General features: G+C 43.4%; 1 protein-coding gene across 1 annotated transcript; it reads right to left on the minus strand.

Moving 5' to 3' along the window:
• Positions 1–3,607: 3,607 nt before the first annotated feature.
• LOC311107551 (pre-mRNA-processing factor 19-like) lies at positions 3,608–10,159 on the minus strand. Its single transcript, XM_084150058.1, has 16 exons — positions 9,958–10,159; positions 9,567–9,716; positions 9,308–9,384; positions 9,053–9,194; positions 8,854–8,927; positions 8,664–8,729; positions 8,478–8,519; positions 8,263–8,337; positions 8,042–8,117; positions 7,809–7,918; positions 7,393–7,548; positions 7,120–7,189; positions 5,215–5,388; positions 5,041–5,123; positions 4,804–4,909; positions 3,608–4,638 (listed from the first exon to the last, which is right to left on the minus strand). The coding sequence occupies exons 1-16, from the start codon at positions 9,974–9,976 to the stop codon at positions 4,541–4,543; spliced, it is 1,518 nt and encodes a 505-aa protein (XP_084006184.1). The 5' UTR covers positions 9,977–10,159; the 3' UTR covers positions 3,608–4,540.
• Positions 10,160–19,256: the final 9,097 nt, after the last annotated feature.

Genomic DNA, 19,256 nt, shown 5'->3' on the forward strand with positions numbered 1-19,256 from the left:
CCAGTCATTCATAGTGCTTTATTAAGAAGTGTAGTAAATAGACTGAGATATTCAAGAAATAAGTTATTTCATCTAACACGTCCAAGCAGGAATGCATGATTCAAGATATTTTGATGTACAACCTAATCCAGTGATAGTCATGAATTTTGGGTTGACAATTTTGTTTTGTTCAATAGAGATGAATTACATACATCTTTATGTGTACTAATATCATAGGCTAAATAATTTGGGGTTCAAATCCTGAGGAAGTGGAAACTCAAAACACATTAACTAAATCGTAACAGTAAACAGTACATTTAGTGTCCTAATAAAATGTGCAGTTGTAAGCTATTACCCATGAGACCTATAGGCCTATGCCCTCGCAATGGCCGGTGCGCACATTCCGAGCACACCCTTTGCTATGAGACTCGAAATTGAGCTCAGGTGCATCCTGTTTCCACTGATCATCCTTGAGATGTTTCTACAACTTGATTGGAATACACTTGTGGTAAATTCAATTGATTGGACATGATTTGGAAAGGCACACACTTGTCTCTATAAGGTCCCACAGTTGACAGTGCATGTCAGAGCAAAAACCAAGCCATGAGGTCGAAGGAATTGTCCGTAGAGCTACGAGACAGGATTGTGTCGAGGCACCGATCTGGGTTATTGTACCAAAACATTTCTGCTGCATTGAAGGTCCCCAAGCACACAGCGACCTCCATCATTCTTACGTGGAAGAAGTTTGGAACCACCAAGACTCTTCCTAGAGCTGGCCGCCCGGCCAAACTGAGCAATCGGGGGAGAAGGGCCTTGGTCAGGGAGGTGACCAAGAATCCGATGGTCACTCTGACAGAGCTCCAGAGTTCCTCTGCAGCACTCCACCAATCAGGCCTTTATGGTAGAGTGGCCAGACAGAAGCCACTCCTCAGTAAAAGGCACATGACAGCCCACTTGGAGTATGACAAAAGGCACCTAAAGGACACTCCGACCATGAGAAACAAGATTCTCTGGTCTGATGAAACCAAGATTGAACTCTTTGGCCTGAATGCCAAGCGTCACGTCTGGAGGAAACCTAGCACCATCCCTACAGTGAAGCATGGTGGTGGCAGCATCATGCTGTGGGGATGTTTTTCAGCGGCAGGGACTGGGAGACTAGTCAGGATCGAGGGAAAGATCAACAGAGCAAAGTACAGAGATCCTTGATGAAAACCTGCTCCAGAGCGCTCAGGACCTCAGACTGGGGCGAAGGTTCACCTTCCAACAGGACAACGACTGTAAGCACACAGCCAAGACAACGCAGGAGTGGCTTCAGGACAAGTATCTGAATGTCCTTGAGTGGCCCAGCCAGAGCCCGTACTTGAACCTGATCTAACATCTCTGGAGAGACCTGAAAATAGCTGTGCAGCGATGCACCCCATCCAACCTGACAGAGCTTGAGAGTATCTGCAGAGAAGAATGGGAGAAACTTCCCAAATACAGGTGTGCCAAGCTTGTAGCGTAATACCCTGGAAGACTCGAGGCTGTAATCGCTGCCAAAGGTGCTTCAACAAAGTACTGAGTAAATGGTCTGAATACTTATGTAGATGTAATATTTCAGTTTAATTTATTTATACATTGGCAAAAATGTATAACCTATTTTTGCTTTGTCATTATGGGGTATTGTGTGTAGATGGATGAGGATTAAAAAAAAAATCAATTTTAGAATAAGGCTGTAATGTAACAATGTGGAAAAAGTCAAGGGGTCTGAATACTTTCCGAATGCACTGTACCTACAGAAAGCAGAGACCCTCCTCTCTTCGACAAGGACAAGGGGTACAAATCTTCCAAATGTGTTTTTCAAGCAATTGCATTTTGAAATGTTATAAGGGAGTATGCAAGCACACTCAGTCAGCATGCTTCAGTTCAGCTGGCACTTAGCCGAACTCACTAGCCAAATCAAACAAGTGTGCTCACATACTCCTTTAAAAAGACCATCGCTTGAAAAATGACAAAAAAAAGCAGCAATAGTACCTTTTGGCCATTTTGAGATGTTGTAGCCTGTATACGCTTCCTCAAAATAGTCAGAATTAATCTTAGGTAATTTAAGAAATCTGTCATTAATTGATGTTTTTGCCTTAGAGATTTTAATCACGCAATTTTACATTGACTAAAATGTTGTTGCAGTATAAGCTCCTGAGTGGCGCAGTGGTCTAAGGCACTGCATCGCAGTGCTAACTGTGCCACTAGAGATCCTGGTTCAAATCCAGGCTCTGTCGCAGCTGGCCGCGACTGGGAGACTCATGGGCAGCGCACAATTGGCCCAGCGTCGTCCAGGGTAGGGGAGGGAATGGCCGGCAGGGATGTAGCTCAGTTGATAGAGCATGGCATTTGCAACGCCAGGGTTGTGGGTTTGATTCCCACGGGGGGCCAGTATAAAAAAATATGTATTCACTAACTGTAAGTCGCTCTGGATAAGAGCGTCTGCTAAATGACTAAAATGTAAATGTATTTTTCAATGAAAAAATTTGCATGAAAACGAGTCATCTCTTGTTGAATGACAAATACTTGATTGAAGAATCCCTACTGTTGACCAATCACCGACAAAGGGGTGTAGACTTAGCCTCTGAACTTCGGCTGAAAAAACCCTCCCCGAAGTCCAAAACTAACAAAAATGTCATCATAATATATGCACAAACTCTACCTAACTGTTTTGGCTGGGAAGCATGCGGACGCCTGTAAGCCTAATCCTTTTCCTAACCTTAACCACAGGAGGCTGCTGAGGGGAGGACGGCTCATAATGGCTGGAACAGAGGGAATGGAATGGCATCAAACACATGGAAACCATGTTCGTTTGTATTTGATACCATTCCACTAATGCCGCTCCAGCCATTACCACGAGCCTGTCCTCCCCAATTAAGGCACCACCAACCTCCTGTGACCTTAACTGCATTCTCCTAACCTGCTATGTTAATAATAATAATTTGGTGGGTGCTTATATTTGTACTATTTCACATGTACAAGTGTGTATTATATGCATGTGTGAATTGGAAATTGTTTTTTTTGCATATCCGAACTCCCGAGACACCTTCAGAGAGTGGGATCACGGAATTAGGGTTAAGTGCCTTGCTCAAGGGCACATCAACAGATTGTTAGAATCCCCGAGCTGACATGGTGAACATCCGACAGATTTTTCACCTTGGGGATTCCAACTAGCAACCTTTTGGTTACTGGCCTAACACTCTAACTGCTAAGCTAATTCACCTCACCTCTTACGTTAGTTCTCCTAACCAGCCACGTTAATTATCCTAACCTGCTATATAAACAAACAAACATCAGTATCACCACACCGGCCGTTGCCCACCGATCAGCCAAAGGCTCATTATAGATTAGTATAATAGAGAAATTGCGCAACCTATTTTTATAAATATTTTTATCCAGCCACGTCACCTTTTTCAGTGTTTTATTTTTATATCAAAACATTGTGTCAATTTCGACCAGCTAGATGACCAATCCGCCCCTGCCATTGAGACAACATTTACAAACAGAGCAGTCTATTGGGATCAAAGTCATACTGGTGCCTCAGACAGGCTGAAAGGACAACTTGAGGCAGATACAATACATTCCATTGATCAAGCAAATAGCTGGCTGTTATTACAAAAATAACTTGATTTAATGAGGCGTAAAAAGGGTGGAAGGGAAAGGATGCCTATGAATAAACAACACAGCAATATAGAGAAATGGCTTACACAATGTGAGAACTTAGTTAAAACTAATTATATTTCAACAGCTGAGAACTGTTGGTCTTACCACTGAAAGGAGAAGAACAGAGGTCTGGGGAGGGGATTTAAGAATACATGAAGGGAAAAGTAAATACTGTAGCACCAGTTCCTCCACCCACCCTGGGATCCTAAATAACTACAGATCAATACAAATATTTTCAAAATGCCAAGTTCATAAACTGCTGGTAACTGACTGAAAACTCCTGCTTAGGTCAGAGGCGAGTTCAACAAGGCTTGTTGCCAGAGTAACAATTTCAGTTGAACGATTTGAATGAACATTCCAAAATGTTACGGTGAAACATCAAACAGCTACTTTTTCTAAGGACTACTGTGGCTTTTTAGCGACAATATTCAAAAACAACTTACCTATTCCTACTAAATATAGTAGAAAGTCTACATGGCCACTTGATTGTTTTTAGCAGCAGTTTAGACACGAAACAGACAATTACGTTCACCGCACACTATATTCTCAGACTGTTAGCTAACGTTAGCGAACAGTTGCTGCTAACACAAAGCAAATGGAATATGTTAGCTAACGTTAGCCAGCGTTCGCAAACTATTTCCCTTATTGAACGCACCTCTGATAGTGATTCTGATCTCAGCAATACAGGAACATCAAATACATCATAAGGTTTCAACTGTCTACCCCCTGGTCACCGGTCCATATTTCTCAAAACAGAAAGCTGTGTAGCAGAGTCAAAATGGTCACACTGGTCTAGATTCGAGATTAGACCTAACCAGCCCCGCCAATCTTATCCTCGCTCTCTTTTCTCTTACTTTATCCATCTGTCTGTACTAATCTACAGGCTGTAGAACTTGAGGCTTCTGTCCATTCCAGCGGAGGAAAGGAACTGAGCATTGTCTCCGAACGCCACCCCTGTCACCAGGCCAGAGTGGTCTGGAAAAAGAGGAAAGAAATGGATTTTTTAAAAGACATGTTTAAGTTGACTCTGTAAGTTGACGCCATAGGACACTGAGTTTTTCCTAACGATTTGTATGTATGATTTGTACAGTGGTCTGATGAAGGTTGAATTTAGATATTCTGTTCGGTTGTTTTTCTCACCGCTGAAGTTGAGGACCTCAGACCACTGCTTGCAGATGTACACCCTGATGTCGGATCCACCCACAGCCAAGTATGTACCACTCTGATCAAACACCAGAGACTTAACCTGAGAGAGAGTAAATAAGGTTCCAATGAAAAACTCTGCAAGAAATAACCATGTTATTTGCAGTAAATTAATTAGTGAGAAGTTGATCCATATCTGTAGCTAACAGACTCTGCACTGTCTCTCATTCTCACCTCATAGTTGTTGTCCAGGGCGATGGTCTTGAAGTTCTTCAGTTTCCTCAGATCCCACAGCTTCACAGAGCTGTCCTGGGCACCTAGAACACAGAGAGAGAGAGACTGGGTCAGGGAATCCATGAGAAATCCAACATTATTTACACTGTTTTGTGAGGTTGGAGAGAGACTGACCTGTGGCCAGGTAGTATCCGTTCTCAGAGAAGGCGATGGAGGTGACAGGTCCAGAGTGGCCGGGGAAGTTGGCCACGTTTGTGCGCTCCTTCAGATCCCAGATCTTGATCTGGGAGTCGGCAGTTCCCGTCCCAAAGATCAGACCATCAGGGTGGAACTGAGCACAAGTCAGAGCTGGGTAGAGGAGGGGGTAGAGATACAATTGAAGTCGGAAGTTTACATACACCTTAGCCAAATACATTTAAACTCAGTTTTTCACAATTCCTGACATTTAATCCTAGTAAACATTCCCTGTCTTAGGTCAGTTAGGATCACCACTTTATTTTAAGAATGTGAAATGTCAGAATAATAGTAGAGAGAATGATTTATTTCAGCTTTTATTTCTTTCATCACATTCCCAGTGGGTCAGAAGTTTACATACACTCAATTAGTATTTGGTAGCATTGCCTTTAAATTATTTAACTTGGGTCAAACGTCGAAACGTATTAGGAAGGTAGCCTTCCACAAGCTTCCCACAATAAGTTGGGTGAATTCTGGCCCATTCCTCCTGACAGAGCTGGTGTAACTGAGTCAGGTTTGTAGGCCTCCTTGCTCGCACAAGCTTTTTCAGTTCTGCCCACAACTTTTCTATAGGATTGAGGTCAGGGCTTTGTGATGGCCACTCCAATACCTTGACTTTGTTGTCCTTAAGCCATTTTGCCACAACTTTGGAAGTATGCTTGGGGTCATTGTCCATTTGGAAGACCCATTTGCGACCTAGCTTTAACTTCCTGACTGATGTCTTGAGATGTTGCTTCAATATATCCACATAATCTTCCTTCCTCATGATGCCATCTATTTTGTGAAGTGCACCAGTCCCTCCTGCAGCAAAGCACCTCCACAGCATGATGCTGCCACCTCTGTGCTTCACGGTTAGGATGGTGTTCTTCGGCTTGCAAGCAACCCCCTTTTTCCTCCAAACATAACGATGGTCATTATGGCCAAACAGTTCTATTTTTGTTTCATCAGACCAGAGGACATTTCTCCAAGAAGTATGATCTTTGTCCCCATGTGCAGTTGCAAACCGTAGTCTGTATTTTTTATGGCGGTTTTGGAGCAGTGGCTTCTTCCTTGCTGAGCGGCCTTTCAGGTTATGTCGATATAGGACTCGTTTTACTGTGGATATAGATACTTTTGTACCCGTTTCCTCCAGCATCTTCACAAGGTCCTTTGCTGTTGTTCTGGGATTGATTTGCACTTTTCACACCAAAGTACGTTCATCTCTAGGAGACAGAACGCTTCTCCTTCCTGAGAGGTATGATGGCTGCGTGGTCCCATGGTGTTTATACTTGCGTACTATTGTTTGTACAGATGAATGTGGTACCTTCAGGCGTTTGGAAATTGCTCCCAAGGATAAACCAGACTTGTGGAAGTCTACAAAAAAATGTCTGAGCCCTTGGCTGATTTCTTTTGATTTTCCCATGATGTCAAGCAAAGAGGCACTGAGTTTGAATGTAGGCCTTGAAATACATCCACAGGTACACCTCCAATTGACTCAAATGATGTCAATTAGCCTATCAGAAGCTTCTAAAGCCATGACATCATTTTCTGGAATTTTCCAAGCTGTTTAAAAGGCACAGTCAACTTCTGACCCACTGGAATTGTGATACAGTGAATTATAAGTGAAATAATCTGTCTGTAAACAATTGTTGGAACAATTACTTGTGTCATGCTCAAAGTAGCTGTCCTAACAGATTTGCCAAAACTACAGTTTGTTAACAAGAAATGTGTGGAGTGGTTGAAAAGCGAGTTTTAATGACTCCAACCTAAGTGTATGTAAACTTCTGACTTCAACTGTATAAGAGACAAAAATAGTAACCCAGCTTTTGTGTCCATATGCGTAGACCTGACCACAAACACACTTACCAACACCAGCAGCCTCATCTGTGACTTTGGTAAGGACTCGGCCTGTTTGGATATCAGAGAAGGCCCAGTACTGAGAGACAGAGAGAGAGAAAGACACAGAGAGAGAATGAAAAGAATGCAGTGTTAGCATACATTTACCAACACACACAGAGGTGCCATTACATTTACTATTGACAACAGTGCAACTGGTGCCATTCTATTCAACGGACCAGTTGACTCAGGAGTTGTAACAATATGCTGGACTCAGGTGTTCTAACAGTACAATGGACTGACCTGGTCTTCAGAAGAGCTGAGCAGGTAATCTCCAGTGGCGTGAAGTGACAGCCCAGTCACGCTCGCCTCGTGAGCTCGCACCACCTGGACACAGTTGCCCCCAGTAACAGACCACACCCGGATGGTGCTGTCTGGAGAGGCAGAGAACACCACAGACTGGAGAGGAAAGAAAGACAGAAAATACAAACAAAATACGAAAGTGTGGAAGGAAATTAGGCAAGTGAGATTTACAAACTACAACACAGCACATTTTAAACTGGGGTATAGAGATACCACAAATCAAGTCATCTTTAACTCTTTTTTTAAATTTCACTGTATCACAATGTTGAAAAGTGGCGGTCATGAGTTGAGGTCATCATTGAGTTCATTTCCATAAAATGTTAGGAGCTAGACAGGTGTATAGACAGGTCTGTTACCTGGGAGGGGTGGTAGATGACAGAGGTGACCTTCTTGGTGTGACCCTTGAGGGTGGCAATGATCTGCTCCTCCTTCTTGTCAAACACCACCACATTCTTATCAGCCCCACCTAGCAACACAAGATACAGTCATCAATTACATTTGATTGGTAGTTCTATTTAGATATGCAAGAAAAAGAGATTGAGAGAAAATAAAAAGCTGTTAGAAACAGCAGGGGTGCCTGGGTGCTTACCAGTGAGTACTTTGTTGGTGTCTGAAGGACAGAGGTCCATACACAGGATTCCTGGGACACTGGCACTGTGAAGTCCCTGAGATATTCAAAAGAACATGGTCACTATATGGACAGACAGACAGCTACGGGCAACCTCAGATAGTATTGCTAAGCAGCAGTCAGTCCAACTACAGGTTATTACAGTCCTACAAACAGACAGACAGACAGACAGTAGTACTCACAGCATGTGAAGCCACTTGGCGGTACTTGCTCAGATCCTCAGCCCTGACCAGCTCCTCTGGCACGGTCTTGCCTCTCTGGTTAGGAAGAGAAAGGGAGGAGTGAGCAAACATAAGGGGCAAAATGAGAGGATGTATTAAAATATTGAGTGGTTTATCATCCATCTCTGCAATCCTACAACGCATGACACAGACATTTTCTTGAATGAAAATCGTACCTTCTTTCTCTCTGTGGTAAGGACAGTGGCCTTATCTTGAAGCTGAAAACAGAACAGTAGAGGAGCGGGAAAGAGACGAATCAGAATTCAATGAACCACAAATCCATTCCCATATTGAGAGGGTCTCAGAGTAATGAGAACACTAATCACAGGGCGTAAAAAGAAGAAGAGGAAATTAGCTCTTACCTTCTGGATGATCTCTGGAGTCATTCCCACCTGCTCACTAACCTCCATGGGCTCCCCACCAGCACCCTGAGAAAGGGAGGGGCAAAACAACAGAGAGAGGATGACTTAGAAAAGAGAGAGAGCATCTATCCTCAATCTCTGATGGACAGAAATCCTGTTTGATGGATGGGAATCAGCGCTAATCACTCACCCCAGCGGCTGGCTGAGAGGCGGACATAGCCTGAGGGGCGACCAATCCGGCTTGGGGCTTGAGTGTGGCCAGGGCTGTTGAATGGGAGAATGGGCAAAGAGTAAGCATTTGTCTTCACAGGTCAGTGAAGGAGAGAAGATAAGGAAGTGACTTCAGACTATAGGAGATCCCCACTAGAGCTCCCTTGGCCCTCTCTTACCCTCTCTGGCTGCAGTGACCTCCTTGGTGAGACGGGCGATGACTCTGCAGGCTGCGTCATGCTGGTAGAGGGCGTGAGAAAGCTCCTGGCGAGTCGTCTGCAGCTGCTGCCTCAGAGTGAAACTGTGCAACATGACCGCATCCTTGAAAGAGACAGAAGACATTAAGGGAAAGATGTAATAATACTGAGGAAGAGTATTCTGTTGTAACACTGTCCACAGCTAGACTACAAACTCCAGACTGTCTAGACACTCACCCACTCATCTTGCAGAGACTTGAGTATGGCAGGGATACTGGTAGCGGATGGAGCCTTTGGTCGGATAGGATGAGACACTGGGCAACAGAAGAAAGGTAGCACAACATTGATTCAAATTCATTACAAGAATGTTTCTTCGAATACATGGAACCATCTTAGATTTCCTTCGAAGTCAAAACTAAAATCAGTACATAAATACATACTTGATGTAATTGAGTCGACCGGTTACGTTAACAGTATATCCCCGCCCTCTGTTTACCTTTAATATCGATAAGTTGCTCCTCCGACAGCGGTTGGCTATTCATGGGGTCCACTCCATTCTCCGCGATGAACTTCTCGATCAGTCGACGCTCGAACACCTGGTTGGACACCGGGGACACGCAGGGGTGCTCCGGGACCTCATTGGAAACTGAGTGGGAGAACATAAGTGGATACATACAATTATTAGCTATCGATTCGTGAATAGATTAGAGCGGTCACGGTTAGCTAATATAACTAGTAGGCCACCCTGAATAAGATGTTGTAGAAAAATGACAGTAGACTACAAATACAATGCATCAGTTACTAGCTAGCTAGTTAGCCACACTAGCTAGCAGAGTGCTAATGTAAGCTAGCTAGCTCATTCAACTTCAGAAGCATGTTCAACTTACTTGCGCAAACCAAAGACATATTTCAAGTGCACGTCGCTCTGCAGCTAAACACGATTTGTTGTGTTACTTTTGATGGCAAACTATATTGAAACTATTGTGGCTACTTTATTTTTGTTTTCTTCCAAGTTCGCACGCTGGCGTTTCATTGCCGCTTCGAAAATAGTGCACGCTGGGATAGCATCAGTCCTCCAACCCGAGCCCCTCTTCGTTCCCCCTACTGTCATGACTACGACAACTTTCATAAATAGATTTAATTACTTTTATTTTCTTAATCTTCATTAATTACTTGACTAACAAACCAATGACACGTTAATACACAATAACACATTGGTAAAAGTATATTACTTCAAAACATCATATTGACATACTTTCAGATTGGATTATGATCTCTTTATTGGTATCATTCTATAAAACCTCAATGACAATGTGAATACCTGGTGAAAATAATGTAACAGTAATTTAATCATGTACACCATTTTATGGCAATCACAAACAACACATATCTTACATAAAAAATATGTAATCTAATAAAAGATAGTTTGTTATTTTGTGTTAATTTACTTGATTAATAGTAGGAACACATGCAGTTAGATATGCTTTTAAATTGAGAGGCAATTCCCATATTCTACTACGAAATATGTTCTTTAACCTGGCCATCTCTTCTCCATCCTAACATAACTTCCATATATTTACACACATATACAGACATTATAGCTTACAGTACAGGTTTAAATGTGTGGTCCTGAGGGTTCCTTGAGTTAAATGTGTGGTCCTGAGGGTTCCTTGGTAGGTAGGTAGGTAGGTAGTTAGCAAAGTCATCGTTAGATTTTTGGGAACATTACCTATCCAGTTGTACAAAGGAGTGACATGCCAAAATGGAGGATATTGCTCATCTCATGCTTAAAAGAAATGATAATGACATGATCATAAAGAAATTGTGAAGTAATACGCAATACCCAAACAGGTCCAAATAGGGTTCTGAGAGTGAAGGCACTATAGTGACAAAATCAGCCATGAACAGTTTCATCATATCGCCCTCCACTATTTTCTCTCCTCCCTCTTCCTTTACCTCCGTTCAGTCCTCTTCTCTGTGCTCTATAAGAAGTTGAGTTTATCAGAAGTGTAGACGCTGCAAGTCTCCGAGGTATCTGTGTCCAGTGGAAGTGTGGAGAAGTAGTATTTTGCTTTGCTCCATCTCTGCTTGTCTCCCTCTTTCTTGATCTGGAACTGAAAGCAGTCTTCAGATGAGTGGAGGCAGTCTGAGGTGCCAGCGATAGAAAAGGAGATCTCCCTCTCTCCGTCAGCAGTCTCCTGAGAAGAGAGAGGGAGTCAATGATCAAAAGAAAGAGCAGAATATAACTTTATTGTCCATTGTGAGACAGAAAATAGAAACAGTGTGTGTATTTACCTCTTTACTAGGAGTGTGAGTAGTGGCAGTATCAACTCTAAGTCCATCTGCCTCCTGTTGTCTCGCTGTCCTCACTGGCTCAGGAGAGGGCTGTGGTCCACTGTCCACTACAAGTGGTGCACTGTCCACGACAGGAGTATAACCCTGAGAAAGACACATAATACAGAAATCTAGAATAATGGTGAAAAGAAAAACATTTAAGAAAGAGCCTAAATTAACTTCACCGCCTCCCTACCGAATTTGTAGGTCTGGGGCTCCATATTTTTGGGGTAACAATCTGCTGTGAATGACCGTAAAAGCCAGACGGCTGGAGGCTGGGTGGACTGTAGTCCTGCTGATGACATAAACAAAACAACTATGTAAATATCAAATCCACTATATTTAGCGTAGACAGACAGGGGAATGCACAGCCACACAAACATAAACAATCCACAGAGAAGCATGAAACTGTAGGTGACCATTGACCCAATTTAAATGTGTAAGGAACTGATGCAGAAGGATATTCAGACTGGCGCAAAGGACTGGTTCTATTTTTACTCTGACACGCACTTCAGAATGCTATATCACACAGTTGAAATGGCTGGACAACATAGTACCATGATAACAGGCTCATAGCATTGCGCACACACAAACCCTCCAATAACCACTCATAACCCCACCATATTGCTTCTACCTACCAAGCTCACACACATCTTTCACTCTACAGCCATCAAACTCATTCAAAACATCCCCTCACCTGGACATTGGCTCTTGGAGGGTTAGCTGCTGGTGTGTGGTGACCTCTTAGGCCGTTGATGATCATAGTGAGGCTGCAGTTAGGGTAGCGCTTCATAAACAGGATGAAACCAGCCAAAGTCACAAACATGCCAGAAGGAACACTGATGGATTTGAGGACTGCTCTCCATCTAGCAGTCTTATCTGGAGAGAGAAACAAAGAGAGAGAGAGAAACAGAGTGAGTGAAAGAAAAAAGGGAGGAAAGGAAGGGAGAAATAGTGAGCGGGTAGATCAAGAAAGATATTATCTCTGCATCATGTAAAGGGGAAAGCTCTTGCTCACACAGAGACACACACACACCTTCACTGTCACTCACCGACCACATGGAGAACGGTGGACGACACCAGGTTGCCGTCCTGATCTCGGATCTCATACATCCCATCATGCTTTGCACTCAGCCTGGTGATGACAAACTCATTGACAGTCCCGTTTCTCCCCAGAGAGATGAGGCCCCAGTACCGGGGATCCTGGTCCACGATCTGGCCGTCCCTGATCAGCTGCACGGGGCGGGAGTACCGGGAGTCAAGGGGCACGTTGGAGGGGTTGGAGAGGTCGGAGAGGTGCAGTGACGGGGTAAAAATGAGGTGGACATGTGGGACAGGGAGAAAGAGGGGAAGGTTTAGAGACTCCTTGAAGAAGCGGGTGACATTGAAGGTGTGCCCTGCACCCACACAGGGGATAATGAGGAGAGAGAGAGAGAGAGAGAGAATGGGAAAGAGTGTAAAGTAAAAGAAAAAGGAGAAATTAAGGAGGGGACATGAGGACGATGAGGGGCATCAGGATGAAAGAAAGAATCAGATACAATTAAGAGTCAGTTTGGACCATTTGTCAGATCTAATATCGCAATCTCTCCTCTCCTAGCCTCCAATCCCATCTACCGCTCTCTCTCCATCTCCCTTTTCATTTTGCTCTCCCCTTCATCCAGATCTCTTTGATATTTCTAATGCTCACCATTGACAGTCAATTTGCTGCGGGAGATTACTTTCCCGTTCTCATCTCGGATGGTGTAGTTTCCCTGGTCTGCCTGGGTCACCCTCTCTGCCACCCAGACCCTCCCATCTGACCCTAGCCTCCCCCGGCCCGCCTCGCTGGTCTCAGGGTCCGTCCGGTTCCACAGTAATACCGGCTGGGAGTCAGGGGGGGAGCCCCGGGGAGAGAACTCCAGCAGGGAGCCATATTTAGGGATGTTGTGCTGAAAGGTTTCCCCATAGCCCCGTCTGAAGGTTTTTATACATTCTGAGAAAGGGTGAAAGAAAGAGAAATAGAGAGACATTATCTTGAGAGTTATACAATGTTTCAAAGTTTATACAATCTATTTCAACAGACACAATGAATCATTATACAATATCATAGAGAAAGAGAGAGACAGAATAGAGAGCAAGAAATAGAGCGAGAATAGATAGAAAGAAATGGAGAGAGGTATTCCCTGTGGCTGAGTTGTACCTGAGACAGTGAGGCGAACGGTCTCGTAGGTGAATCCAGAGGACAGTTTGATAGAGTAAAGCCCTTGGTCACGGTGTGTGACGTCCTTCAGCAGCAACGTCCTATCTTTCGTCCACTCAAACCGTGGGTCCTTCAACTACAAAACACACAATAGTGCTTAGCTCACACACACACGTTACGTTCTTCTATCCTCGTGGGGACCTAAAATTAATTTCCATTAAAAATCCTATTTTCCCTAAATCTAACCCTTACCACTAACCCCTTACCCTAATTCTAACCATAACCCTAAATCTAACGCCTAAGCTTAAAACAGCCTTTTTCCTCATGGGGACATGGGAAATGTCCCCACTAGGGAGGATTTTCCTTGTTTTACTATCCTTGTAGGGACATTTGTGGATTTTAGGTCCCACAAGGATAGAAGAACCAACCCACACACAACCTACATTGTTGTTCTCCAGAAGCACTCTTCTTGGTCCCGGAGGGTAGTTGGGGGTAAAGGTCACAATTCTTGACCCTGAGTAGACCGGCAGACGGAACTCTCGACCAGAACACACTATCTGTAAGTCTTCATTCCAGCCTGAAAAAGAGAGGGACAAATAGAGTGAGACAACAGGAAATGTAAAACATTGATGGGAGGAGGAAAAAAGGTAATGGCCAGACATTATCAAAAGTAAATACAGCATTTTTTAAATCCATGTGTGACTTTTTGTGAGACAACAACGACAACACTGGACCCACCCAAAGAGAAAGCTAGACGGGAGAGAGAGAGAGATTGGAGTCAAATCAAATTCTTCCAACATATTACTACTGTAAAGTAATCATAGGTTGAACAACAATCTACAACTGGATGCAAATGCTATAATATTAAAACGGTAAAAAGTCCAACTCACCCAAAGACACAGGGATGCTGAGAAGGGCACTCACTAGGATACAGAGGTGCATGTTCTGAGGACAGACACAAGACAGCTGTAGAGAGACACCCACTGGGTCAGGGGGGGTTGGCGGTAGGCTATAGATAGTTCTAATTAAATCTCACTTGTATCCTTCAAAATAAAGCCAGCTTTATTATCAATAGATGATTTGTTAGACATATTTTAATGTGTTAGATACCATAAATGTTACTAAAGTGGACAGGCAACATTCGTTTTAATACAATACACCAGGGTTTCCCAAACTCGGTCCTGTGGCCTCCTCTGGGTGCACGTTTAGTTTTTTGCCCTAGCACTACTCGACTGATTCAAATAACCAACTCACCATCAAATTTAGATTATTGAAATAATCTGTGTAGGGCAAAACACAAAACGTGCACCATGGCTGCGGGGAGTCTGGGAAACCCTGCAATACACCATAGGCTAGCTAATACAGTATTAGAAAGAAATGTATCTAGTGAATGATGACCATTGCATAATTTACAACTAGGCTACAAAAAACAAGAATAGGATTGCCGCTGATTCATGGTCCATGAGTTTCACCGAACAACAATAAGCCGCTTCCCGTTTCGACTGTGAAAGATTAGTGAAAAACACCACTACACGACCAGAACTGGTAGCCTAGCCTACAGTTAGTTAAAAACACCACTGTACATAATTGTCATTCAGCCCGACTCCCCACTATTACCGCGCCAGCAAACACTGTTCACCATCAATCAACTACACAAGGGGGTGCTAATAGTCTAGTTTTAGAACGTTGCACTGCTCCTAATTCCACACGACCTGTGATGCTGAAATAGTTAAATTAATATTGTATAAGCTATTATCGACAGTATTCAACTACAGCACACGACAACAACCTATTTTACAGTTAGCTATTTAGTTAATCAATTTATTGGAATCAACATGGAATAAAATGAAGATGTATTATATGCCTACATTTGCACTCACCTATGCACGACAGCAAAACACAATAGCCTACTATTATTTTATATTATTAAATGTATTACGAGCCCATATAGTGGATGCCCATTGCAAGCGTTAAGATCATTAACTGCCTCTTCTTTGCCTGCTATGCGCATGAGCGAAGTTGCGTCCTCTGCTACTTGTTGTAAGGGAAGCGTTCCAGGTCATCTTTAACAACGCCTGGAGTGTTGCAAATCGCAATCTTCTAAAATGCGCAGCGCAGCTATACAAATACGACCTGAAACGCTACCAAGGTGATGGGCAGATTATTTGATATATAAATCACCCCACTTGCAGATATTGGGTTTATGATATTATATACAGCGCAGGCAGGATTGGACCCAACCGGATGTCTCTTCTAGTCTACAGTCTACGGCAGTTTCAAGGCTCTGACTTTCTGAGCTTTGTAAGTTATCTCAAACAGGGCCAACTGTGTAGTTCCCGCCCACCTCACGAATTGGGACACTGATAAGGAAGCCCATTGGTTGGCTGTGCTTGTCAATCATCTAACATCTATGGGGGTGTTTATTATGGCCAAATAGAGCAACGGTAAAATTATTGTGGAGGTTGGTTGTTTTTTAAGACACTCGCGTGGGGTGTGTTTAAAAAAAAAAGGTCGAATGGAGTAATGCTGTGTTGTTTGAACGTTTTGACAATTAAAATAATAACCTTAAATAGAGTTGTCTCAAGAAGATCATGTTTCTCCTGGTATTGCTGAGTGCATCATTTATCTGTATGGGTGAGTATAGTGGCATCTGTAGGCCTACTTTGTACCCCCCCCTCTCTCTCTCTCTCTCTCTCTCTCTCTCTCTCTCTCTCTCTCTCACACACACACACACACACACACTCACACACACACTCACACACACAAACACACAGACGCCTATCTCTGCTTGCCTCTTATTATAATTGTTTCATTGTATTCACAGGAATATCCCTGTATTGATGTGTACTATTGTTATTATTGTTGCAATAAAAATGATGTCTTTGAAACCCTCAAGTTATTATTCTACTACTTGTATGAGTTGGTAAACAAACTGAAAGGGTGCATACTGCCACCTGCAGTTATGGAATGTTTGCTCACGAGTATAATTAATTGGGTGATCCCTCCTGATGACCTGGAATTATGTGATCCTTCCTTAACCCATAGGAAGTCCCACCTAGTTGACTACTTCAAAATAGTGAAACTTCTCAATGGCGCTGCCCATGTTAAAACAGGCTTTTTGGTACTATCTATCGTTCGTTCTCAATGACTGGTAACTAACCTCCTCCTTCTTCTATCTGTGATTTTATATTGAACAAAAATATAAAATGTAACATGTAAAGTGTTGGTCCTATTTTTCATGAGCCCCCTCCAATGTCGTTTTAGAGAATTTGGCTGTACATCCAACCGGCCTCACAACCGCAGACCACGTGTAACCACACCAGCCCAGGACCTCCACATCCGGACCTCCACATATTTGTAGGGAGTGACATACCAGGAAGGGCTCCCTGGACGTTTTTCACTTTAAAAAAGGGCTGCCCCCACACTAAAGGCCATTCTACACAACTCTTTATTAATTGTGAGTAAAGGGTAAACTGACTTTGGAAGATTACTTGTGTGACTTAACTAATCATGCTCACGAAGACTAGTGCCGTCCTCGCGCGACCTGAGCCTAGGGCAGTGGTTCCCAACCTTTTTCGGTTATTGTACCACCAACTGAATTTTGCTCTGCCTGGAGTACCCCTGAAGTACCCCCTCATTTTCATTTTACCAGTAGGCCTATGGTCTCATGAGTCTTCTCAAGTACCTCCTGTGGATAGGCCAAGTACCCCCGGGGGTCCTAGTACCCCTGGTTGGGAGCCACTGGCCTAGGGGGTCTACCATTGGGGTCTTCAGACTTTACGCAAACTATGCAAACGCAACGTCATTTTACGTCACAAAATGGGGAGCTCCTTTCAGTACGCAGTACAGTAAATTTCCTTCTGTAGGAAGGCGGGGGGCAATTGTATGAATATTCATTAGTTTCAACATAGAACCTGTCGGGTGATTGGTTGAGCCTTCTTGAGTGCGTAAAGTTACAAAGATGCTCTACAGAGCCATCTGTTTAGCTAGCTCATTCCCCTGGCATGAGCAGTTAGCACCGACTGAACAATTTGGGAAACCCAGCTTCAGCTTGATCACCAAATTAATTGGGAAATAAATGAAAGCCTCACCAGATAGCTACCAGTTTATTTTAGTTTCACTGTCCAGTCATTCTGCGTCCTCAACAGAAATGCTATCATGGGTACTTGGAGGCTGTATCACAGTCATTTGACCAAATGAGTCCGATTGGGGAATGCAGGCAGAACCAGGGTTGTGGGTTCGATTCCCACTGGGGACCAGTATGAAAAAGTACGCACTCACTACTGTAAGTCGTTCTGGATAAGAGCGTCTGCTAAATGACTAAAACATAAAGATATGGGTGTCTCCCGAGTGGCGTAGTGGTCTAAGGCACTGCATCGCAGTGCTAGCTGTGCCACTAGAAATCCTGGTTCAAATCCAGGCTCTGTCGTAGACGGCCGTGACCGGGAGACCCATGGGGTGGCGCACAATTGGCGTAGGGGAGGGAATGGCCGGCAGGGATGTAGCTCAGTTGGTAGAGCATGGGTTGTGGGTTTGATTCCCACAGGGGGCCAGTATAAAAAATATATAATGTATGCACTAACTGTAAGTCGCTCTGGATAAGAGCGTCTGCTAAATGACTAAAATGTATATGAGAAATATAGTTGTGAAAATTCAAATTAATACATTTGTCCAGGATAATAGGTAATGAGCACCAAATTACTTTTTCAAGATATGTTGAAGCTTCAAATGATTTATAATTTCTTTGCAAATTATCAAATGACGACAAAACATTAACAGGTCTTTCAGATTTTTATATTGATAAAGTAAGACAGTTCAAAGATATGTAAGGTATTTATCATATTCTTCAAAATCAAGGGAAATATGGCAAAAATACAGGCAATGACTGCTAATGTTAGCAGTAGCAAAACTTCAGCCCAGGGTTCAATGCAAGCCACCAGTCATCCATTATGCTAATGTTCTGACCAGTCTCTGAACGTCTGACATTTACAGTGCATTCGGAAAGTATTCAGACCCCTTGACTTTTTCCACATTTTGTTACGTTACAGCTTTATTCTAAAATTGATTAAATTGTTTTTTTCCCCCCTCATTAATCTACACACAATACCCCATAATGACAAAGCGAAAACTGGTTTTTAGAAATTTTAGCAAATTTATTACAAATAAAAACCTGAAATATCACATTTACATAAGTATTCAGACCCTTTACTCAGTACTTTGTTGAAGCACCTTCGGCAGCGATTACAGCCTCCAGTCTTCTTGGGTATGACGCTACAAGCTTGGCACACCTGTATTTGGGGAGTTTCTCCAATTCTTCTCTGCAGATCCTCCCAAGCTCTGTCAGGTTGGATGGGGAGCGTTGCTGCACAGCTATTTTCAGGTCTCTCCAGAGATGTTCGATCGGGTTCAAGTACGGGCTCTGGCTGGGCCACTCAAGGACATTCAGAGACTTGTCCCGAAGCCACTCCTGCGTTGTCTTGGCTGTGTGCTTAGGGTCGTTGTCCTGTTGGAAGGTGAACCTTCGCCCCAGTCTGAGGTCCTGAACGCTCTGGAGCAGATTTTCATCAAGGATCTCTCTGTACTTTGCTCCGTTCATCTTTCCCCTCGATCCTCACTAGTCTCCCAGTCCATGCTGCTGAAAAACATCCCCACAACATGATGCCTGAGTGGCGC

Source organism: Coregonus lavaretus (assembly GCF_964263955.1).
Source record: "Coregonus lavaretus genome assembly, chromosome: 32".
Taxonomy (NCBI): Eukaryota; Metazoa; Chordata; class Actinopteri; order Salmoniformes; family Salmonidae; genus Coregonus; species Coregonus lavaretus.

Coding starts and splice junctions, on each gene's coding strand:
- LOC311107551 (XM_084150058.1), bottom strand. Junction 9,385..9,566: donor GCAACTTATCGATATTAAAG/GTAAACAGAGGG, acceptor TCTGTTGCCCAG/TGTCTCATCCTATCCGACCA. Junction 8,730..8,853: donor CCTCTCAGCCAGCCGCTGGG/GTGAGTGATTAG, acceptor TCCCTTTCTCAG/GGTGCTGGTGGGGAGCCCAT.